This window comes from Anser anser (genome assembly GCF_964211835.1).
Source record: "Anser anser genome assembly, chromosome: 3".
NCBI lineage: Eukaryota > Metazoa > Chordata > Aves > Anseriformes > Anatidae > Anser > Anser anser.
The window spans coordinates 35,273,192-35,298,130 of NC_139722.1; the positions used below are offsets into that span (position 1 = coordinate 35,273,192).

A 24,939-nucleotide genomic window follows, 5' to 3' on the forward strand; every position below is an offset into this window, starting at 1 on the left:
GGAGAAACCTACTCTGCAAGGCTCCATATAGAATGCCTGCTGCAAGCAGCCTGAACCAGCAGATCTTGGCCTTGTCACTTTTCCTTAAAGGCAAGTCTGTAAGGGAGGCCACAGAAGTCAAGCAAAAATCCAGGGCAGTACTGTAACACCATAAAGCTATTTGGGGTCAGACTCAAAGAACACCAGTACTTATATCCAATTGCAACACCTACAAAAAAATCAATCACCAACCCCAAAACTTGTGCATCTACTTAGTGTAATTAGGCACCTCCTTTCTGACCTGGAAGAGTCTCAAGTCCCTGTGTAGTCTTCTCTTCCCCTTAAACATTCTCAGAACTGAGGAGCTTCTGCTTAAGGCCTACATAAATCACAAGCGCGAGGCCAAGCTGCAGCATACGCCATCTGAGTGACAATCCTGGCATTCCTAATAAACCAACAGTATTAAGCCTAATTTAAAAGTAACTTAGTGAGAACACCTGCAAGAAAACAGGTATTATGACAACTGAGTGCTGAACAGCTTTTACTTATGGCCTAACAGAGCACTAATCCTGCAAATTCAAGCTTGTCCAAAGCTTGAATCCAAAGGCTTCAATTTACCTATAATAGGATTTCTAGATGCAGGAACACAAGCCTAGCAGAAATGCCTGAACTGACACGCTGCAGATTCAAGATTCATACCTCTCCACTGCAGCACAACTTCAGGAGTAAGTCAGGGAAATAGTCCAGTGTAGAAATATATCGCTGAGGCACCCGCTGCGTAAGTGGCAGGTGTTGAACTGTACCTTGCCACCTGAGCAGACAACAGAATTTAAGTCTTTTATTTCCCAGCTGAACAGCTTAACTAAAAAAAGCCAAGTACAACTGCCACCGTTCCTGTGCCCTCATTTCAGGAGAACAAGGCATTTCCTCCGCTCTTGGGAAGGTGCCTTACCACACCAGGGATCCCGATGCCACGCTGCGGCTTTGAATACGAAGTGGCATTTCAAGTATCTCTCTGCTTACTCTACCACCAAATAGCTCTTGCTAGACAGCTCACCACCTGGTGTATTTTTCCTACATTGTCCACTAAGACATCCAAATCTACCATACTGCTCAGGCAAGTGAGGACGTGGAGGAATATTGCATTCAGCTGTGGGGATTAAGAACCTCACTCCGCAAGAGCTGAGGTGCTAAAACAGTCAAGTCCTTCAGTGAATCTAGGCCCTGGGTAACGAGCCACAGCGTAAACATTTACTAGGCCTGTCTTCTTCTGTAACAAAACCACTGGTTCTGTGAAACATGTAAGCTCTAAAAGTTAGCTGTAGAAACCACTTAAGGTTTATTATCCTGGGTTTCTTAGTAAGTCTGCTCAATGCTTCCCTGTACGTGGGAACTACAACCAGTGAAACTGCCCTAGTATTACAACACCAAAGCCACAACCTCAGCAGTTCCTTGGAAAAATGAGTGACAAAAACACACAAAGAACACATCTTACATTAGCAGCTGTAGTAAGTCAAAAACAGGAAGTATATTATACAGGCTACAAATAACAATAAACACCTGTATTTGCACGTGCCATTTACAGCCCTCCCAGAACTTATTTGCTACGTCTCAAAAATTGTCTAAAAAGCTTTACAGACCTCTTGATTTTGATATCCCTATGGCTAATTTCACTCTTTGGGGGTAGGGAACATCTTTCTTCAGTCTAGCTGACTCAAGTCACTACGTTAAGCCAGACCTGAATGCCCGTGAACTATGACACCAAGTTATAAAAGAAAGACCTATATAAATTCTATCACCACAATGAAAACTACAAGTGAAAATGTCGAACATTTAAATTATATACATACTTACTGAGTAAACCCACGTGTCAGTCACTTACGAGACTGAGTTTACTATTAATTATAAAAACCAAAATCTGGCAAAGAGACCAAAGGTGTTTTAAGTTCAACCATGACTGTGCTAACTTATTTAACAGCAAATCTTAAGTTAAAAACAAAACAAAAAAATCAAGAGAGAATGTCACTACCACTCAGTCTCCTAGTGGCACCTACCTGTAACACATCAGGGCATAAAAACTTCGATTCCCTCATCTAAATTCAATACAGACCAAAAAATGTATTTGGCTACTAAGGCTTTGCAATTTCACGTTCATTGACTGGATAAAAGGAATTAAGTATCTGTAACTCAACTGATGAGTTGAGTTTTAAGTGCGACAGCACTCGCATCACTCAGATTTTGATTTTGATGCTGACAATGAAGAATTCAAACTGTGGAGAACTTAAAAATACCCAACTCTACTTCAGGGATTTGCCACAATGCTTTAGGATGCACCAGCTCTCCATCTAGGATGGGAATACCTGACTGGACTAATTATCACTAGCTAACAATCCTCTTTTTCTAATTCAATCAACACCTCCAAGGTCTGCACAGAACTTTTGTTACAACAAAATCATTCAGTACTCATTCTGTACTACAGACACTGTTTTGTCAGGCAATGATGAGAGGTTCTTGAATGCTAAATCAGATCTCTCCTGTCATTCAACTCCCAGGTTTGGTTCTTCCAGATGATGTTCCCCATCTGATCCAAGAAAACTCAGTCTGTAAAAACTTTCCCATCCCCCTGAATACCCTATTTTTTGGGAGTATGAGATGACTAACTGAACAAGTTAATGAAGGTTACCGCAGTTACCAGAATAATTTAATAGTGGCTAACCTAATGATGCTTCCAGTTGATATGCCAGTTAGGACACTGGGAAAAGACTGGCAGCTCTGCTTATTCACGCACTCCCTTAATAAACCAGAACTCTCAACATCTGCAGCTCTGCAGAGGTAACTATGCAATCCAGCCTCATGCTCCAGAAGCATCTTCCCCACAATCACCTAAAAACCCTCCAGCTTCCTCCCACGGCTTTTGAGACATCAGCCACAGAAGACTGGTGAAATATGCAGACACTGTAGAGAGATGCCTCTCCTGGACATCTGGCTCAGAGATCTTATTCATTCGTTTGAGTCAAACTGATTGCCAGATTTACAACTCCCCTCACCTCACTCAGCAGGCAGACTTCTCACATTCGTTTCTAGCATGAAGCACACACTATTAGCTGCTGGGAGCTTCTGATTATCTACACATTTCTCTACAATTCCCAAGATCTTCAAATGTAATTTTTACTCTTTTTTGGTGTTTGTGCCTCTTAGCACCCTTGAAACAAGTACTTCTATTTTTCAGGGTGTTGCCTAAAGTCTCAGGCACCTGTAATTTAGATTCTGACATCTCTTGAATGGACTTGTCTTACAAACAGCAGATGGACTCAGCCTCCTCTGACTTTAATCTCCATGAAAACTATCACACATCCACCACAAGCAATAGTGGAAAGGCAACGTAACTGTGCAGTGGGGACATATACCTCAACTGGTAGCAGGGAATAGCACTGAGGAACAAAGATCTGTACTCGTAACTCCAAGCTGATTGACTGGGATCCTTCATAAGTTCAGTTACAGAAAACAATGCAGAAGGAACAACACTGAACCTAGGTCATTGCTGTAGGAGTCTAGGCTGCTCTCCTTCCCATAAAGCTTAACAAAATTTCTTCCTTATGAACTGTCCTGTATAGTGAACATCTCAAAAAATTCTCTGGGTTCAGAGTGACCCTCCTGGCTTGTGCTAAGCGTCTGGTTTTATGTTTATTTGTTTGGTCAGTGTATCTATGGCAGGTGTCTTCTTCAGATGATCTTCTTTATGCTGGTTTCCAAGACCACTATTCCACTACAGCTGAGAGCTGCATGAAGCTCATTTGCCTGCTCTCAGCATTCTCAATGATTCTCCATATTCTACAAAGACTTTTGAAATTTTTTCTCCAGTAGGCAAAGTCTGAATTGCAAACACATAATTACCTTTTTGAATTAAAAGATATGTACAAAGACCTACTTAATATCAAGAAACAGAAGGAAATACCTGTCTCATCCATCTTCCAGAAGAACTAGTTTAGTGCAGAACAGACCAAATTTGAAACCTGCATGTGGAGGAACTCTACACAGAAAGGCTGACAGTATTCAGTCAGGGCCAAGGCAGCATACAACAACATTGTATGAGATCAGGTGACTCCTGAAGAGCTTTAGCCAGATTAAGAATTAGTAATGCAAAAAATAAACCGGTTTTCATCTCGGTTTCCCAGGCAGGAAACAGAGCACTAAAGGAGGGTCTCTGTCACCCTGTCTCTTATGCATGATCTCTGACAATGTAACCTAGCACTCCAACTTCATATGGATGAAGCGTATAGAAAGATGACTATGAAATACAGCCAAAGAAGCAACTTTTTACATTTTACAGATTTGATATTTGCCCCATTAAACTGAACAGGAATTTCTCTTGACTTCACTGGATGCAGGACCTTGCCCTATATTACAAATGCATGCTTCAAGAAGGCCTACAGTACTAAAAAGTACTAGAAAGTACTAAAAGCAAAAAGTTTAGAAAGGTTGCCTTGGCATATCTGCATAAAGCACAATAATTACCATGTTGAAGTAAGACCGGATTTTGACCCCTCTTGCCAAATCCCAAACTATGACATTTCCATCATGTCCAGCAGAGAAGAGAACTCTTGGATCAAACGGATGAGGTTCAAGTACAAACACTTCATCTTCATGGCCCTGAAATTAAGGATACAGCAAGAAGAACAAGAGAATTATCTCAAATACTTACGCAGGAATTCAAAATGATAACACTGACAACTGCAATGTTCACGTGTGAAAGTGTCCAGCACATAACAACTGCTTAGACTATATTTTTTTTTCAATCTGTATTATACTCTTCTCTATCCAGTTGCAATTTCAGCTTCATAATAAGTATGTCAAGTATGACAACTTCATAACAAGTTTGTCCCACAGCTTTCATCATTTCATTTGATGTTTTTGATCTTAATGCTTGGCAGATTTCTATTTGTTTAGGCATGGTAGCAGTTAGAAATTTAATTTAGAGCCATGAAAGAATTAAGTATAACTAAAAGTAAGAGAACTACATCTCCAGAATTAACACTAATTTTAAGCTTTACTTGAAATATTTCCACTCCTAGTTACCTACAGCTAACTATTTTTACAACTAAAAAAAAAAAGTATCAGACATTAGTAAAAACTAATGTTTGATTCATTCTCTCTAAAAGACTGCTTTTCAGTACCCATAAAATGATGAGGTTGCAGTAACAAGCGCCTGTGTTTAAACAGGGCAACTTTATCCATTAACTGTATTTCAAACATTTGTCACGCTAAACAAGTCAAAAGTAACAACTGTTTCCTTCTCTCCTTCCAAGATAGCATTTTAGGAAAGAAAAAAAGTCCAAAATTAGTTTCAGACATCTCAAACAATAATGGTGATTTGCACTTCAAAGCTCTATTTTCTAGGAAGCAGCTGAGAGATACTTCAATTACATTTCAATTATCTAAATACATTAATTAAGGCTGCTTTCAGGTAGAAAAAATGCTTAAGGAAGAATTTTGATGACATATATATAAATTCTGCATTCCAGATTGATAAATCTGGAGCACCTTACCATGAGAATATGAATGAGTTGGCCAGTGAAAGAATTCCAGACTTTCAGTGTCATGTTATTGACTGCAGTTATAACAGAGTTATCATGGCGGTCCCATGCCACCATGGTCACTTTCAGTTTTGTGATTTTGTCTTCAACTCCTTGTGGATTTTGTCTAAAACAAAAGAGCAAAAAGAGCTTCAAAGCAATTCTAGCTTGCTAAAAACATTTTTATGTCTGTAACAGCTGATAATACTTCTGTATTTTACTTTATTATTACGAAAAACAGCATTATTTCTTCAAGAACCTGGAGGAATGAAAGACATTTTCCAATTTTTTAACATATACAATCAGAAAAGCATTACAGATTCTTAAACAATGACTATAGAGTCCTCTCAATATTTCAAAGACTATGTTGATCTGTTTTTTCCAAGATAATGCTCTCTGATACATAATCTAACCCAATTAAGATTAAAATCCATAGTATCTGTTGTGTTAGGTGAAGAACGAAATCCAGCCTCGTCAACCAGTGAACAGTAATTTGGCCGGTAGAATACCTGTATTAAGCAGTTATAAGTACAGAAAGAAGCATTCTCATACTTTTACGTTAATTAAAATTCTCAGGCCATATTCAGTACTATATCATTACCCTTATACCATTTTACTATCAGTAATAATTATACTTAATCTTGCCTGTATTTTATTTTTATCCCTATAAAAATGAAACACTAGCTACCTGTAATATAATCTATTGGAATACTCCAAAATTACTTTTTTTTGGCCATGTGGTTTTTAAATGTATTGTCCTTGAATTCTCTTCTCTTCTTTCTTCTGTGAAAACATCAACCAAGTCTAACAATAACGTAGTGTCACCAACGGAGTGGACGAAAACATAGGATCTTCCATATGTATTCACTATAATACATTATATATCTATATATACTGTACAGCTCAAAAGTACAAGATGTAGTTGTAGACAGATTACTTTCTAGACCACTGCAGTACCCAGGAGGCTGAATTCTTTCTCTTCTCTAAGTGCACCAATTTCATTTTCTTTGATAAATAGTACTTATGAAGAAAAGATCAAATTTGGAACTGTCCTTTACACAGTAGTCAAAAGGGACAAAACAGAACTCAGCTACAGGTGCCTAAATGAAACAAGCAGTTCAGTTTCTCAAAGAAGTTCATCATTTGTGACCGCAATTTAAAAAGAAGCCATTGCTTTATCTCCAGGATCAGTTAAAACAATGATTTTTTACAGGCCATATTTTCAAGAAAAAGTAGCTCAGTCTTTGTTTTCAGGGTGCCAATGCACTATAGACTGTCATCCAACAGCTTTATATTCATGTTTTATTGCACTTGCTTAGGACAAGATACTTTCTGATCCAAACTTCTAACTAAACTATATAGCTTATTTAGTCATCTCTTCCATGCCTCTCTTGATCTTTCAGATATCTTTTCGCAGGCTTACTCCTTATGTCTTTTTTTTTTGTTGTTGTATTAAATATCCTTCTTTAAACTACTCAACATGATCAGTGAAGGGAAAAGGTTTACCCATTTAAACCATTATAAATCTTTCTAATGGCCATCTGTTGGAAAACATTTCCTCCAAGCCAAAATAAAAAGGTCTAAACCACAATCCCTACAAAGTTTTTCTCCATCTTCAAGCCTTTTTCATTATTTGGTCTTGTGTACATAAGCTTCCTATACCTACACAAAGCCTTGCAAATTCTCAGATTATTGAGAACCCATTACATAGCAAGTGACTTATTTGCTCTGGCATGTGGTATGAAAGAGCCCAAAACTCCTTCTCTGGGTACACAGATTCCACAATAACTTTTAGATACTACCAGAACGCAAGAAATCTCAGCATGAGATCTGATCTGATTTTCTTGATCCAGAAACAAATACCCACGTAAAAAGCATAAATTTGACCTTTAATGTGGTTTGTATATCTTTTACTCCTTTAATCAAACCAAAGAACTAGTGGAGCTACTATCTGGACAAGCTAGTTTCCACAGCTGAATATATAGTCAAATATTTGCTTTCATTGGACTTCAAGAGCTAGACAAGCATATTGTAGATTTAATCCAGAATCATTTAAGTTTGTTTTTTCTTTTTTTTTTTTTTTTAAAAGTAAGTCAGCAAACAATATCAATGGACTTCAAGTATCTATCTGATAGCAGAACATTCTATATTACTTACCCTGTTGGGCGAGTAGCCATATCCAACAAAATGCTTTTCCACTCCCTTCGTTTAAATTGCCAGATTCGCGCTGTTCCATCACGGCTTCCACTCACAAATCTAACAAAAGGGAAAAAGAGTTACACTGAGATTAACGCAGGTCTGTGCAGAAAAGACCCTTGTAAAAAGGGATAGAAACTAGAGAATTCAGAATTCTAAAAAGTAAGCTGAAGTATAAGGAGTGCAAACAATGTCAGAATGCTGTACTACTGGCTTGAGATGAAAAAACACTTCATGTACCAGTAAAGATGTAAGGGTCTGCAAAAAGTGAAATCTGCTTCCCTAATATGAGCCCCTTCCAAACTAATGGTATTTTGATCCATGGTATATCTTGCTTAGTTATCACAGTGCTCTGCCATGGGGACGCAGCAGCCCAACAAGCATTGTAACAGCCTGTCCCTATCACTCCACGTAAAGCTACTAATGGGATTTAAAATGCAAAAATGCTGAAGTGAGAGGACAACTGCAATCTGAAGTAGAGACTTGATTTGAAACAAACAAAATCTATTCCTCATTAGCTGTGTAACGACGGTCTCTGAATAGTTGCAAACAAGCTTGAGCTTCTCCCTGACCTTTTTCTTTCTCTTTTTTTGGAGTGTGGGGTCAGAAGGAGAAAGAGGTGGATGGAACGCAATGAAGCCTGGTTTGCAACTAACTGTATTGCAATAAAAGTGTATGTTAGAGCATCATTTAAATGAAATGTCAGAAATTTCATAATAAATAGAACTATTTTCTTTAGCATCCTTCACATCCGACATCTAGAACTTCAGTAAAGTATTAAAAAAGCTAAACAAAACACCGTTACATTTTGACAGTTTTCTCTTTATTTAGCAGTCACTTAACTGAAAAGAAGTTTAAACATTTAAATATATCTAAACATATAGTTATTTTATTTATGAATATATATACACATTTAATAAAAAAATTAAAGTATTTCTATACTCCTTAGTTTTGGCAAACTCAAAATACTTTAATCATTCATTGCAAAGAAGACAACAGAAAAACTGAAGAGGGAGTATTATTTAAAACAAACTAGTGAGAATCCAATGATTATAGAAATTTTATTGCATGAGCCTCAGAACAGAAAACAATTTTTTAGAAACTGATATTTACAAATCTCCACAGGGTCAAAAAAAAAAATAGGTATGAATAAATAAATTGTTTGCTTACCTGCTACTACTATTAGAGAACTGAATACTGTCAACTTTGTCCTATATAAAAAAATAAAAATAAAAAAATCAAAAGCGATTCTAAATTATCCAAATTGTTCTTTTAATCAAATACATATGTAATTTAATAAAGTATTTACAGTATGAAACTCCAACTCTGATATCTTCTCTGGCTGACCTGATCCAAAGAAATAAACCCTAATGATGTGATCTGTACTCCCAGTGGCCAAAAACATTCCACCTGAGAAAAGTAAACACAGATAAGTCGTAAGAAAAACTGGCAATCTAATGTTATTACAGTACTTTCAAATATCTGTAACATTAAATATTTAAAGTTATTCCCTTAAATTTACTGCTGTATCTCATTTCGTTTGTGTCTGTAACTGACCTTTAAGTAAAAACAACAAGGTTGAGAAACTCAAAGTGTAACTGGAGTTGAATTAGCTCACATCTGTTGTCAGACAAATGTGCATCCAGAGATGTACCTGAAAAATTAAGCTAACTGAAGTAATTTGTTTGTGACTAAGCTCTTAGTGGCTCAATCTTAAAGAAAACTGAATGGAAACAGAGCCCTAGTACTTTCTGAAAATACTGTTCTGTCATTTTGGTATTGTACCTAATTGTTTATGTTCTGTTCTTTACCAACTGTCAACTCTAAGTATGAATGAAATTCAGAGTGTGAGAGCCTGTTAATTAGCACCTTCTTAATAAAACCTCTATAATCCTATCTCAGATAAAGCTAACTTTCAGAATCACTCTGAGGGAAAATGTCACATTTTAAAGGAACTGCAGACACAAGAGACTTACTTTCAACACTTTACGTTCAACTGTTTGCAAGAATTTCCATATCACCAAGAGTTAATGCACAGATTCCGAATATTAATCATTAATATCTGGTGGGTTTTTTCAATAACCATTTTAATTCAATTCCATCTTTTTAACAAGAAATATGCTACAGTAACTGCATTATAATTCATTTTACTCTCTAAATGACTTCTTACATTGAGACAAAGATATATACACATATATATAAAAGTCTTTTACCAGCACTAAAAGAAGAACAGATCATTTGGACTCCAGGCCGAGGGCGTTCCGTAAATTTTGTTGGCCTTGGACTAAAAATAAAGAGATAGTTAACTAATTTCCTAATACAGTTTCAAAAAACAAGTCAGTACGTTAGAAATAAAGCACAGAAGGACAAAATTAAATATGACGGAACAGATGGCTGCCCATCTACAAACAATTTACTGCGACTATGCTTCATGATCTGATCCTTAGGAAACTAAGACATACAGACAGACCAAACAATCTATCTATAAAGGAGAGCTGTATTGCAATTTAAATCCCTTGTCCCTCTCCCCTCAAATATTGCTATACAAAACACTTTAAGTAACCTGTAAAGCAGAAGAGAAGACAGCAGAGCCAGATACCCAGGAGGTTGTTTTAAACCACTGAGTGTATCAGAGCTCTTGTTTTCTCCTGCAAAACATAGCTGCTTTTACTACAAGAGAGAAACTGAGGTTGGTGCTCTCTTTGTAGAAAAGGATACAAAAGAAATTTAAATAAATTTGAAGTATTTCACAGCATTAGAATACACCCGTTTCTTCAGAAAGCATGTAATGTTTGTGGGTTTCCAATAGCTCCCACAGAAAATTAGGACTATAGCTTAGAAGTTTTAAAGAAAATTTTCTTTATGCACTGTGCTTCCATTTAGGCATTTCAGTACCTGATGTGGAAGCAGAACTAAAGCTTCATGATTTGGCACTTTAAGAGTGTGTGTGCGTAAAAACAAAACAAAGATCTGGTCCTTCAATCGTTACATCAGTTCTGCTCATGTACTGCAGCAACCCCAGCTCAGTAGGTGGTCTTGCATAGTATACCATCTGCAATCCTTAGTCCTTAAAGAATAAACTTACTAGAGAACAGCAGCATTACACCCACAAGTGTCATCACTAAAGATCTGTTTTAACATAAAAGAATGCATATTCATGACATCCAAAATTTTCTCTTTTAGAAGCAAAATGGCTTATTTTTTTTTCAGCTGAAGGCAGATGAGTAAGAGACCTTTCTCCACCTAACAGCTATTGCTATCTCAAAGAAAGGAGTAAGCATTACACCTTACTGGTGCCTATATACAAAACAACATAATAAACACACTGGGAATAGCAGTTAAGAAATCTTTCTCCGAATTGTCCGTTCAATATAGGTTGATTCTGTGAATCTTCCTTCAGGACTTTTAAGGTAACTCCTTGCAAAGACTTTCAGCAGGGGATGTTACAAGATACACTAAACAACACAGATCTATTACACAAAACAGTTCAAACCCTTCTTAACTGAGATACTAACTTAAAAAGAACTATCAGATGATTCGATATGCAGCTTACATAATACGGAGCAAGTGTAAATAGATAAATAGGCTGCTGTTTTCTTCCACTGTGGTTTGTGAACTCTGCCTTTGGAGTTAGGACAGCTGCAAAACAGAGCAAGTACGCACTTATGTTCTAGTTTTATAACCATGTTAAATTCTCCAACTTATGTCTCTCTAATGTGTGTTATTTAAGGCATTAGGAGACAAGATTATGGCATTCTTTTACACTACAACAGACCGTGATCTTTACGAGATAAGCTGGACAATCAGTAACGTGGGGAAGTAAGGAAGGTGGCTGAAGGATAATTTCTTGAAACACACAGAAACCAAGTCAATCATTTTGCTTTAACAAGCATTCTCAATCCAGTCGTGTAAGTGGCTGGAACATATTAAGACACCTTCACAAACATTTCACAGAGAGGTCCAGGAAAGCCCTGGTAAACTGTTTTCCTCCCAAGATGAGAGGCTATGGTCAGACCAGAGCCTGCACTAAGAGCCACAGACAAAAAAGCAATTTGCTCTATGTGCCTCAACTAAGGGAAACACTCACCCATGGAAACATCTCTCAAGTTCACCTTCAAAATGCTGTCCTAATGCGGGAATGGCTGCATAACCCAAACCCTACAGACTAACCTCACTCTGGACATGCAGGGGCTTAAGTAAGACTTCTCCAGGAAAAACAGATGTGCGAGGCAAGCCCTCCAACTCAAGTCTTGGCTTAAAAGCCAACAAACATGGTCTGGCACATCTGAATCCTAATGCATGAGCAGCCCCTTTAACGTGAAGTGCCTTCTGCATAAGAAAGCAGATGTGGAGTATGCTACCACCCCACAGACGACTGAGGAACCAACGTCTTCTTGTCCAAAATATGAATGTCAAAATCATCAGCACATGTTTTGTTCCATTTTTTTTTCCTGTTTTTAAGATTATGGGAAGAAAATTAAGAGCTGCTAAAAAGCAGTATCAGTTGTTCAAATCTGCAAGACAGTTCTGCTGCCTTGTTTGCGTGGTCTGCCAACAACAGATTAACACTGGAAACTTGTGATTCAAATAGGTGGAAAAGAATAACAAGAAAACTCAGCATCTTTCTCAGCAAAAGTTCATATGCAAATATTTTTAGTGCAACTGATTTAACTTTTGCACAGTGACCAGTTGTAAAAATTCTCCCTCAAACCTGAGGCAAATTATCCATCAGTTCCTGATGACCCAAGGTTGATTTTCTCTCTTCTCCCCACTGTCAACTGAAAAAGCATGCAGCTCTTGTATTTTCTGCCCTGATCCAGAATAGTAACAGCGCCTAAATGTGAGGGAAGGTCTTGATTACCTTATTTCTTAATTATTTTTCCACCTGCTTTGGACCACTTTCCTTGTCTTCTTTATCTACAGGAACAACAGCCCTACTGTTCCTCTACTTAGAAACCAAATTAACCTGACTGGATTGTTGCAGCTTTTGGGCATACATGGTAACTGCCTGGTCAGAAAGCTCTTCACTGAAAGCACAGGAGCACACAGGAGGCTCTAGCATTTGAATCTTCTTCACTATCATAGTCAGAGAAGCATACAGTAACAGAGTCGATCCCTCTCTTCTGAACAACACTGAGAATTTTGCGGTCAGCCACGCCATGCCTGTGTTTCACCCTATGGCACAAAATCTACTGTAATGTCTCCTTCTGCAGTTTATCAAAACAGAGCCAAGCGTCTCCCGTCTGGGCCATATGTGTAAAACAAATACTTAACAGGCCTCAATTAATGAGGTTATCCAAAAACTGGGAGACCAGCATGGGAAGCCTCTAATTTCAGAGATACTATTAATACTGCAACAGATCTGCTGGCAAATATGAACACAAGGTTTTCTGCAATCTAAGAGTGAAACAAATAAACATTTGCAGATAAAAAAAAAAAAGAAAAACAGAACTGGGATAGGACACTATTAAAAAAAGAAAAAAACAAAAACGTACGAAGAGTCTTATGAATAAGATTGACAGAAATCTCTTTCCTTTGATGCTCTTATATTGCTACCACTCATTTTCCCCCAGCACATCACTGAGTGGATGTGGAGGGAATCTGTCCCATTTCCACAGTTCTGGAAGCAGATTCAGATCTAGAGGTGTGAGGAAGAGTGATCACCTCATTTAAAGCCACACCAATCCACAGCCATTACTGAGACCCTGTGCCCATACAACGTGGCATCCTTGTGAAAAATTATGCCAGATTCTTTGTTTCACAGTATCACTTACTAGGATTTACTGGAGCAAGAGTGGGGAATCACAGTTGGAAAAGGTTACAGTTTAGCAAATTAAGTAAAACTTCCTGTAACTAACAAGCTTAAGAAGAGCTACAATAAGACTCTTCTGAGTGTCCAACTAATTCAATATCCTAAGTGACATACAATTACGTTTCCGTCCCAAAAGACATGCCTGTTTCTTATTTAGACTTACCATATGTTTTGGCTTTGATGAGAAAGCATTGATTACTTCAAATAAGTAACAGCTCTACTAGATTAGAACAAAGATCTAACAGCAGTATCCTGCTTCCAAGTGTAGCCAAAACTGAATGCATAAGAGCAGAAAAAGTATACAGTGATACCTTTCAGTATCTTCATACAAGTTTTCAGTGCATAATATTCTGTGGCAAGGAGTTTCACAAGCTTAACTGCATGTTTTGGTAAGAACCACCTCCTCCTGATTTGGAACTGGCTACTCTCACTTGATACCCTCTAGCACAGTAAGAGCCGACGAGCAATTGGTCGTTGTACAACCTCCTCAAGACACTCGTAACTATACGAGGTCTCATCTTCACGCTCGCTTCTTCCAGACTGAAGAGACAGATGTAGGGTCCCTCTGTCTTAAACTCAACATGTAAAATACCTCCAGAACAGAAGTTGAGGGTGGTACAAACTCCAGTCTCAAAGCTTACTCTGCACTCTGCCATTATGCAACATGAGTCACTGGCACAGCTTGGAGTACCAGGCTCCTTCCTTTCCATTCTGCAAGAGACACCTGAACTCATCTGTTTTCTCTGTGCCACTGCACTGCGACTATTTACATGTGAAAGCATTACTGAAAAAAAAACACTTTCTTCTTTTAATATTTGCTAGTGCATCTCACTTAAATTCTGCATTCTACATTTACATATCACCTGAGAATCCTCTACAACAACTGATACCAGCTTTCTCACTTCCCAAGTTTTACCTCAAGACAAATTCCACCCAACTCCATGAGTCATCCAACTATTCATCTCCCAGGTCATGTAGTATAACCCATTTAAGTCTCATTAATTCCACTATTCTCTCATTAAGAAAAGGGAAGAGATCTCTTCCTCAAAACTGAATTATCAGTGATTATTAAAACATCTATTTCCAATTTTAGGTTCCAGATGCTTCACAATTAAGAAGGAGCAAAAAGCACTTGAAAGCCATTGTAGAAGTTATCTTTATTAAAAAACTAACTCCATTTGAGGGTCCTGGCAACATTTTTCATATCTTATACTTTGAAAACAGAAACTTCAGACTCAACTTCATCCACTGATACACAACTGCCCACGAGTACCCCTTCATACCATGCAACAGTAAAGAGCAACTAAGAAAGGATTTAGAGATGAGAAAAGAACAAACCAAAAATAATCCCATCCTAATTTCTTGCTAGAATATTACCTTTTCCCACCAAAATTTGGATTTTCAAGTATCAATTGCAATCATCCTGTAGTGCAATTTTTCAACACCATTTTCATTTCATGTGGGATTAAGAGATGAGAATAGAACAAAAAAGCCAACTTTGACATCACGTTACAAAAATGTCACTGTTTTTTTTTTTTACCTGGTTAATAGTTACAGAAAAGAAAGGGTATATATTGATTTGTTTCCCTGAACAAAAAACCTCAGTGGTTGCTTATGTTATTAACTTAGTTCTTAAAAGATAAGCAAGTTACAGCTACCCACAGAAATAGATCATATCCAACAATTGCAGACAGCAAACCAACCAGTGACAAGGTTTTTCTCCAAGGTTAGTAGGTCTTTCTTGATTACAAAGTAATAACAAGAAATAAAATAGCAACTAACTTTATTTTAAGGGTGCCAGCATCCCACAGCCAAAAGCATATTGTTCCATCTGCCCCGGTTGAAGATAAGTATCGCTTTGAGCCACTGCATAGTGGAGAGAACTGGGAGGGGAAACAGGGGAAGAAAAAAGAAAAGGTCTGTTAATCTGTCCCGGACATGCTAAGAAGTTCCTCAAGTCATTGGCTTCTCATTTAAACAAAACATAAAAAAAAAAAGTATCAAACCATACTGAAGAAAAAAAAACAAAATAAACTGCAATAAATACCACAATAACAATGTTTCTCAGAATAACTTTATATATTCAGAACAATCTTTCTGGGTACCTGCCAAAGCACTTTGGGTTCTCCCTCCCCACAATCCAAACCATACAATAGCATGCAACTCTAAACAGAAACAAAGCAAACCATATTCAACACTGACTTTAGTCAATGTACCTGTAAGTCAGAATCATGGTCTGCAAAGAAATCGTATTTCACAACAGAACTGTCCCCATGCATCATGCAATTTTTATTTCGAACAAGCATTATGCCTGGCATTTTTCAAGGGTCAGATATTGTGACAATAAACCTGCCATTTTGCAGTGCGTACCACGAAAATTCCTTCTCCCTTCACAGCGTAGTTGCCAAATATGCATTTTCATTGTACTGAACATTCTCAAGTGGTTTCTTTTTCAGACAAACAGTGCGTGTTATTGCTTAGGTGACTTTGCAAAGCAAAAACCTACCTGCAATGACGTTATAGATGCACTGTGGCCCTGCAGAACTGCTAGGGGTGCACAAGTTCGAAGGCACCAAACTCTGATCATTTTATCACAGCTCCCAGCAGCTATCATGGTGTTTTCGTAGTTCACTGCCATATCAGATATTTCAGCTGCATGCCCTCTCAGGGTAGCCAGCAACCTCCCATCATCTGTTGCCCAGATTTTTACAAGGCAATCATCTGATCCCTGGAAGTAAGGTAGAAATAAATCATTTCAATCATACCATTAGTTGTTTCAATGTTACAGTTCACAAAGACAAAGAACTGAACAACACGACCAGTATCACAGAGGATTATTTTTTTCCTTCTTTTACTGTATTCTAACTGCTTTTCAATAGCTTTCCACTCTGCAGTCAAAACACAACACTAGATTCCAGTAATTCTCAACAGTAGATACAAATCATGCATTTGTAACACAAACAACAAATCTTATAGCAAAGTGGATTTAACCTCCTCAGCAAGACATGACACTTCTTTTCAAAACTCCAGCACAAACTGAAGAAGGAAGCAGTTGCAATACACTGAAATGCAAAGGTATATTAAATGGGAAACTGAATTATGAATTGCTACCGTGTTTTTCATTTAGCATTATACCCATTTCACAGACACTGACTGAACAGTAACAAAGTTCCATAATTACTGATTCAAACCGCCTGTGAGCTTTGAAGGCAGCCATTCCTGTATAGGCTTTGTTTATTTGCTCAGGTTCAGAACAAATATAAATATGAGTGTTGGGTTTAGCACCCAGAGCACCAATCTACTAATGGACACGCACAGATGCTGCAGCAAGTTATAACAAGACAACATTGTCACAAAATTTCACCTGGGTTTTTCCTCTTCTGTCTACCCACACTGTATCTGTGCAAGTTTATCTAGCCTGCTTGTTGGTGTGTATTTTGTTTGTTCGTTTTTTGAAGAAGTGGGAAGGTAGGACAATACTGTTGTCCGCATTTCTAAGAAAGGTATCCAAAGCACAGAGAACAGCCACCACTTTTTTAAAAGACTGGCAGGCATTTGGTGAACAGGCCTGCAACCAGAAGTCTCAAAAATATTTAGAAACTACTGATAACTGCTTTTCAAAATTACTGTTTTTGTAAGGGCATAAATGATACATATTTGTCTTATTTCATAGACTCCTTAATCTACATACACGTAACTATTAAAAGCCCACGGTGCTGCAGCTCAATTTAGCTACTTTTCTGGACAGCCTGGTCCCAGCACAGCAACACCTCACTTGGGAATTGCTCACCAGCACAAACACTAGGTACGAAGTAGAACCGTTCCACCAAAGAGCCAGGCAAAAACACCAGAAAATGCTTTAAAAAGGAACCCAGATACATCCTGCAGTTATTAGTTATTGGAACGCATACAAGATTTTCTTTTTTTAATAGATACCAACACATCTGTTTACATTATGTTGATGTTGAGGAATGGACGATCTACCCTCATTTGCTTAACATATTTATTAAAAATGCTACAGTTATCTACTTGAAAAGGTAGCTAAAATTTACTCATTACATTAGGTTAGATTCAAAACTGTCATCTGGGAGAAGGCAGGGAACAGCATCCTTGCAGTTACCTACGAATTACACAGCCATTTGCATTTGTACCAATAGCCAGCAAACCAGACAACTTCCTCAGGGTTCCTTTTTGTTTAGTGAGCAAGAAGTTATTTCTGACTCAGAGTTATTCACAATAGTTTCTCTCTTCCTACGTTGTTTACATCAGTTTAGACATGACAACGTATCTCTTTACACACAGGGATACAACAATAGTCACAGTTTTTGAAAGAGTAAAAAGAAAGCTGATTGTATTTAAGCATACTGAGAGGGTGCATTTTTCTATAGGTATACTCTTTACAGAAGGTCTTTTTTCTCCAACATGTGCAAAAAGGTTACTTTGGACCTTTAGTGACATTTTAATCCTGCAGAATGCTTTGCAGGGAACTCCAGACAAGTGAAATCAAGATAACTTAAAAAATAACTGCACATTTGATTTCTGTACTGTCTTGGTGGGTAATTTTGATTTACCACCTGTCATTCCTCTGCTTTTCCTCAGATGGGCATGACTTTTTTATGGGAATGACATTTATTTCTTCCCAGCTCTTCAACAGGTGCACCCATGAATGCAGAGACAGTGGGCAGGACAACTTCTCCCATACCTCTGCCCCACTCATTTTTGGTATAATCTTAGTTTGTGCCAATTGCTTCTTGTCCTGTCACAACCCTCTAATGAGTCTGGCTTCCATTTCTTTTTGAGAAAGTTGAGAGAGATGAAGACTCTCTCACATCACATATTCACACACGCTGATAAGATCCCTGCAAGCCTTCTCTTCACAAGGCTAAGAAATCACAGCTCTCTCAGCTTCTCATTCTGTGTCAGATGCTCCAATGCCTCCACCATCTTCCCAGCCCTTCCCTGGACTCTCTCCAGCATGACCATGTCCTTCTTGTGCTGCAGAACCCAGAACCAGACCAAACAGTCCAGACATCATCCGGGCTGAGTGCCCTCAAGGGCACATTGCTGGCCTATATCCAACTTTTTCTCCCTCAGCACTCCCAGGACCTTTCCAGCAATGCTGCTTTCCAGGTCATCAGGCCCCAGCATCTACTGGTGCATGGGGTTATTCCTCCTCAGGGGCAGCACTTGGCATTACCTTCGGTGAAACTTCATGAAGTTCCTGCGAGTCTGTTTCTCCAGCATGTGAGGTCCCTCTGAATGGCAATACAGCCCACAGGAACTAGCAACCACACTTGTTTTGCTCTATAGTGTTTGAAGGTGAGCTCTTTCCCATCACCCATGTCATTAAAGATGACATCAAGCAATACTGGCCTCAGAACCAAACCCTCAGGTGCACCACTAGTGTCTGGTCTCCAGCCGGACTTCACATCACCAATAATGACCCTTCAAAGCAGGTAGTTCAGGCCATTTTTGGTCAATCTCACTGTCAACTTACCAAGCCTGTACTTCACCTGTTTGTCAGTAAGGATGTCATAACAGTGCTGAAAGCCTCGCTCTAGTCAGGACAAGCAATATCCTCACTATTGTCCTTTGTCCACCAACTTAACTTGTTTCATCATAGTAGGCTCCAAGTTGGTCAGGAATGATTTCCCCCTCACAGGTTTATGCTCATCATCTTGCTGTTGGTATGTTTAGAAATTGCTTCTGGGAGGATTTGCTCTGTCACCTTCTCAGGGACTGAGATGAGACTGAATGGTATAGAGTGCCCTGGATCCACCTTCTTGAAGACAGGAGACATTTGCTCTCTGCCAGTCCTCAAGACCCTCTCCTGGTCATCGTGACCTTTCAAATATAACTGAAAGTGGCCTCACAACAACATTGGCCAGTGCCCTCAGCACTTACCCGTGTCTCCCATCAGGCCCCATGAATCTTTGTATGGCCAGTTTGTTTAAACAGTCCCTAGCCTGACCCTCTTTTCCTTTCATCAGACTTTCCATCTGGTCTCAAGGACTGGGGATTCCTGAAGACAATTCTTGCCAGTTAATACTGAGACAAAGAAAGTATCATGCATCTCAGCTTTTTCCATGTCCTCTGTCACTAGGTCTCCTGCCCCTTTCATTAGCAAGCCCACATTTTCCCTGTTCTTCTTTTTGCTGCTGTTATACTTGAAGAAACCCTTCTTGCTGCTCTTCACATCTGTTCTGGTTTCAGCTGACACAGGGTTAATTTTCTTCCTAGTAGCTGGCATGATAACATGTTTTGGATTTAGGAGAAAAATAATACTGATAACTCACTGATGTTTTAGTTGTGGCAGAGCAGTGCTTGCACTGAAGTCAAGGCCTTTCCTGCTCCTCGTGCTGCCCTGCCAGCGAGGAGCTGGGGGTGCACCAGGAGCTGGGAGGGGACACAGCCAGGGCAGCTGGCCCAGGCTGGCCAAAGGGATGCCCACACCAGGAGGTGTCGTGCTCAGCAATAAAACTGGGGGGGGCTGGCGAGGGGGGAGCTGCCACTGCCTGGGGACGGGCTGGGCATCGGTCAGCGAGTGGTGAGCAATTGTGTTGCGCATCATTTGTTTTGTATATGCTTTTTATTACTATTATTATTTTCCCTTCCTTTTCCGTCCTGTTAAACTGTCTCTCCTGCAACCCACGAGTTTTTACCTTTTTCCAGTTCCCACTGGGGGGGAGCGAGCAGACAGCTGTGTGGTGCCTAGCTGCCTGCTGGGTTAAACCACAACAGCATCCCTTGCCAGATTCAACTCCTGTCTGTCTGCAGCTTTCCTAACTCCATCCCTCAGTGGTCAGAGAGCGGCTCTGTATTCCTCCCAAGCCACCTGTCCCTGCTTTTTCCTCTTGCACCCTTCCTTTTTATGTTTGAATTTTGTCAGGAGCTCCTTGCTCAGCTATGCAGGCCTCCTGCCACCTCTGCGTGTCTTCCTGCACATCAGGACAGACTGTTCTCAAGTTTGGAAGGAATGATCTTTCAAAACCAACCAGCTCTCCTGGACTCCTCTTCTCTCCAGGACCATAACCCACGGGACTCTTACAAGTAGGTCCCTGAACAGGCCCAAACCTGCTCTTCTGAAGTCCATGGTTGTGAGCCTGCTTTTTGCCTTGTTCCCTTCTTTGCAGAATCACAAACTCCATCATCTGATGGTCACTGCAGCCAAGACTGCCCCTGACCTTCACATCCCCAAGCAGTTCTTGTTTGTGTGATCAGACCCAGCAGTAGCAGTCCCCCCACCTCACAGGGTTGCTTTGATGGCTATCTCCATTCTACCACAAATAAAAGTCTCGGGGCTTCAAAATAATTGCAGCCAACTCCAAATGCTCTCTCTCCACCAGAAAGGAATCGCACACTTCTGTTTTCTTGCTCAAGTTACACAGATTCAGCTTGGGACCAAGACCTCTCCTATTCATCAGGTAACAAAAAGAAACTCATCCTCTCAGGAACCCATAAAGCACGCTATTCTCTATTTTCAAAGTATGTCAGCATCGACCCATTGCTCCTGGCTTTCTGTGCTCTCCCCACCTCTCTTTTCTGGCTCATGATAAGTCTTTTATTTCTTCTTTGCCAGAACGCGATAGATATGAAGGGATGAAGTTTACTGCTTGACTGATAACTCAACCTCTCTTTACATGTTTCAGTAGTGAAAACATGATCTCATCTGCAAGGAAGCAATTGTTTCTGTGGTAACTGGAGATCACAGAATGGTTTGGGCTGGAGAGGGCCTTAAAGCCTGTCCATTTCCAACCCCCTGCCATGGGCAGGGACACCTCCCACCAGACCAGGGTCCTCAAAGCCCCATCCAGCCTGGCCTTGAACACCTCCAGGGATGGGGCGTCCACAGCTTCTCTGGGTAACCTGTGCCATCACCATACCCAAGTAAAGTATTCCTTATACCTAATTCTAAATCTACCCTTTTAGTTTAAAACCATTACTCTTTGTTAAAGTCATTACTCCTTGATCATGCAGATCACAAGATTTATAGCAATACCTAAGTCGTAAAATGACCTTATATATTGTCCTTAAGAAATTCATGCTTCCTGTACTTTCCCTAGTAACCCAAATAACAGAATGAATGAAGCTGCTGGAAACCTGACAAAACTGTATCACTCTCAATAATTCAATGTGGTGACAGTTTTGGCCCCATACTGCTCCCAGTGTGAGAAAGCACTGTAATTCATCCTCAGGATTTGGGCATTTTGTCCTTTAGCAACAACTATTTGGCTGACAGTCATTGCAGCTTCAGAGATACTGAAAACCACCATACTCCATGAAAAGCTGAATGTACATAGTTTTCTTGTAGTTGGCATTCATATGGCTTTCTTCCCAATCTCCTATCTCCATACCTATGGCATTCCAGACCACAGGAAGAAGATGTGCAAAGGGCACATTCACATTGCTGTTAGAACAGGTATGACATCTCAGCTGCTAACTTCTGCAGCCTTCACAAGGGAGTCTTTAGGAATTCCCAGCTGGAGTCCAAGATGTACAAATGTAATCTTACTTTCTGAATCTCTGCCCTCCATAACAAAGAATTACTAAGAGCCACGTGGAAATCATGCCAGTTATTGCTCAGTAACACCAACTGTGAAAATATATGCAAACTCCAACTCGAAGACAGAAGAACATAACCACAAGTAAGAGCCCAGATTTCTAAAAGCACAGTTCATATATCCATTGACTATTCACCATTCTTCCCACCTTCCTCAGAAAGAGGATGGTATACAGAAACATGTTTCTGATAACTGCTCCCTTAATCTAAAAACTTCTGCCCCCTGGTTCACAGGAAGAGCCTTATGCAATGAGGTACTGCTTTCCGAGACAGCTGTTCTAAAGACACAAGAGGGGCAGGGAAGTGCAAATCTAGGAACAAGGGATGTGCAGTAGTGAATCCTATGACATCAGTATCACATTAATCCCCTCCTCACAAATGCTGGGTTCATCTCTCTGGGTCTTTTATGAGAAAAAAGTTGGCTGAGACAAGGAGACAGAACAAAGGCTCTACAAGCCAAGGCAGAGAACAAGGCCAGACACAAAATCTGGGGACAGATGTCTTCACCCCTCCTCTGCCTGCATACATACCATACACTGTAACAACCTGTGTTCAATTCCTTCTTGAAGTTCAGTAATTTAAAAAAGTTTACCTCTCAGAAAGCTAAGCCTTGTGAATTAAAAGTATTCTTGAGATAGTCAGGCATTACCAAAACCCTTAAAGTTGTTCTAATAAGATGTTCCTCTATTAATTTTACACTTTATTTTAGTCTAAACTTTTCTCCTACTTCCATAAAGCAGTTAAAATATAAACAATGAAAGGGAAAAAAAAATCCTCTGTAACAGATAAAACTGCACAATGATCCAACCACTCTTTTACCTTTAAGCTAGAAGCTCCAAACCTCAAGCATGCTATAGCACCTTACTAGCAGCCATTATTTTCCACAACTTTGGACACTGCCACAACTTTTTTGAGCATTTATCTTCATTTTTTTTCCAATATCCTTAGTGTGTTATCATTTAAAAAAAAGAAAACCACAGCATTCTAGCAGCAAGTACAATGCAATTTCTGTAATTTCCCTTAATTTCATCATCTAAAGTAGGACCTCGCTAGCCATTTTACCCACAATACAGCAATGTAAGTATATCTTAAACCAATTATCTGGCAGGAACCCCAAAGGCTCTTTTGAGTTACCTCATCATTTCTTCAAATTCCATTCTGACAAAATGCAAAAGTCTACAGCCGCACCATGTTAGATTGCATGGGTATGAAAACCAAGCGCTAAATACTTCAAATTTTGATATTTTTCTCTCTTCCTCTCCCAAAACTTGCATCAAACCCTTGAAATGACCATTTGCTTCTTGATTGCTGATTTATTTATTTTTATTCAGACCCAGTAAAGCAAGACTCAATGAATGATATCCCTCTATCCATCTACTCTACCTTTATTGCTACATTGAGTTCAGCTCAAATACCTGTATGGAAAGAAAGTAAATAACTTTCAGGAAGTTTTCAGTTTATAGATAGAATTTAAGACCCCCCCAGTAAGGTGCTCAGAACTTCTACAAGAAGAAAGAAGATTTGGGTGTCTCTTACATTCATTTGTAGTTGTTTAACTGCATTTATAGTTGTGAGCATTTAACACTTTTGAAAAGGCTCCAAATCTCACTCATCCTGAATACCTTGATTCAGGCTAATTTCATTTATCACCTGATTTATTCCCTTTAAGTTGCTGAGATGCTAAAGAGAACGAAAAATAAAAAAGAAACAAGCTCAACAATAAAGTTGGGAAACGAGCTCAGTAATTCACATTTTCAAATCAATTCCAGTGAACAAGTTAACAGGGGATTACAACAGAACTAGCAAACTTGCTGTTTAAAGCTTTATAATCAGAGTTAAGAGAAAAAAGGGTACCATTTTTTCCACTAAGCTTTGCCTGTAAAGCTTTAAGCAGATTGTTTTAATCCCTTTGTTTCCTTAAAACAAACATATAAGCTGTCTATAAAGCAAATATGTTTTTTTTCCAGTACTACTCAATTAGTAAGGTTCCATAACTCTTCCTGTTTCCCTAGATTCACATTTGCACTTCTGTACCTAAAACGTAAAAAGCTTCAAACTCTACATCAAGCTCAATCATTTATTTAAAATTCCCATGCCTCCAAAAGTTAGAGTCATTAATGCACCAATATCTTCATTTTAAACATTCTTCAAACATTTACATTGTTCTTTTCAACTACTGATTAGTGGAAGTTTTACAAATGACAAGAGCACTTAACACAGATAGTGAAACATACTTTTGCCATTTATTTTATTTCAAGTAGTTTTTCCTGCTAGCCCCCTGGGTCTGTGAATGTTTAACTAAAATTTGGCCAAAAAACGTTACCTACTTAACACAATGATGATCTGAAATGCATTATGAGCTCACTCTGTTCTACTGCTTTCACTGTGTAAGATCTCAAGAACGAACAAGTTTGCATATTCTTGAGGGAAGCGCAGTCACCACCAAAACAATCAACAGAGGAGACATAAAGGGTTGGGGTGGGTGGGTGTGTGAAACTCGTGGTGACAAATAATACCCTCACCCCTGAAACAGAGACCTGAGAGTGTAAGAAGGGAACAGGGAACCTAGAACTTCTGCAGCGCTCTAGGAGGGTGGGGATGGAAATTGTTCACATGTGGATTGATCTCTTACACAAAGAATAAATGCATGAGAACAGAGCCAAGCCATTAACATTAATTACTTGCATCACGGTCTAGAAGTCTCAAACCACTATCCCGTTTTTCTTCGAGCTGCACAAACAGTACTCTCTGCAGCACTGTATATATTACATAAAACATGCTTCTGCAATTTTCACATTGTAAGGATCAACATTATGAAT

At 39.1% G+C, this 24,939-nt stretch overlaps 1 protein-coding gene across 3 annotated transcripts in view; it reads right to left on the minus strand.

Annotated features, from left to right (window-relative positions):
- Positions 1-24,939, minus strand: part of PHIP (PHIP subunit of CUL4-Ring ligase complex) — a 115,423-nt gene that overhangs the window by 63,146 nt on the left and 27,338 nt on the right. For all 3 annotated transcript variants that reach the window (XM_083830586.1, XM_083830584.1, XM_083830585.1), the window contains 8 exons: positions 16,067-16,288; positions 15,343-15,443; positions 9,962-10,032; positions 9,058-9,158; positions 8,919-8,959; positions 7,710-7,808; positions 5,526-5,679; positions 4,495-4,629 (listed from right to left, as the gene is read on the minus strand). In XM_083830586.1, coding sequence (XP_083686712.1) covers positions 4,495-4,629; positions 5,526-5,679; positions 7,710-7,808; positions 8,919-8,959; positions 9,058-9,158; positions 9,962-10,032; positions 15,343-15,443; positions 16,067-16,288 — 924 coding nt within the window. The remainder of the gene's footprint in view (positions 1-4,494; positions 4,630-5,525; positions 5,680-7,709; positions 7,809-8,918; positions 8,960-9,057; positions 9,159-9,961; positions 10,033-15,342; positions 15,444-16,066; positions 16,289-24,939) is intronic.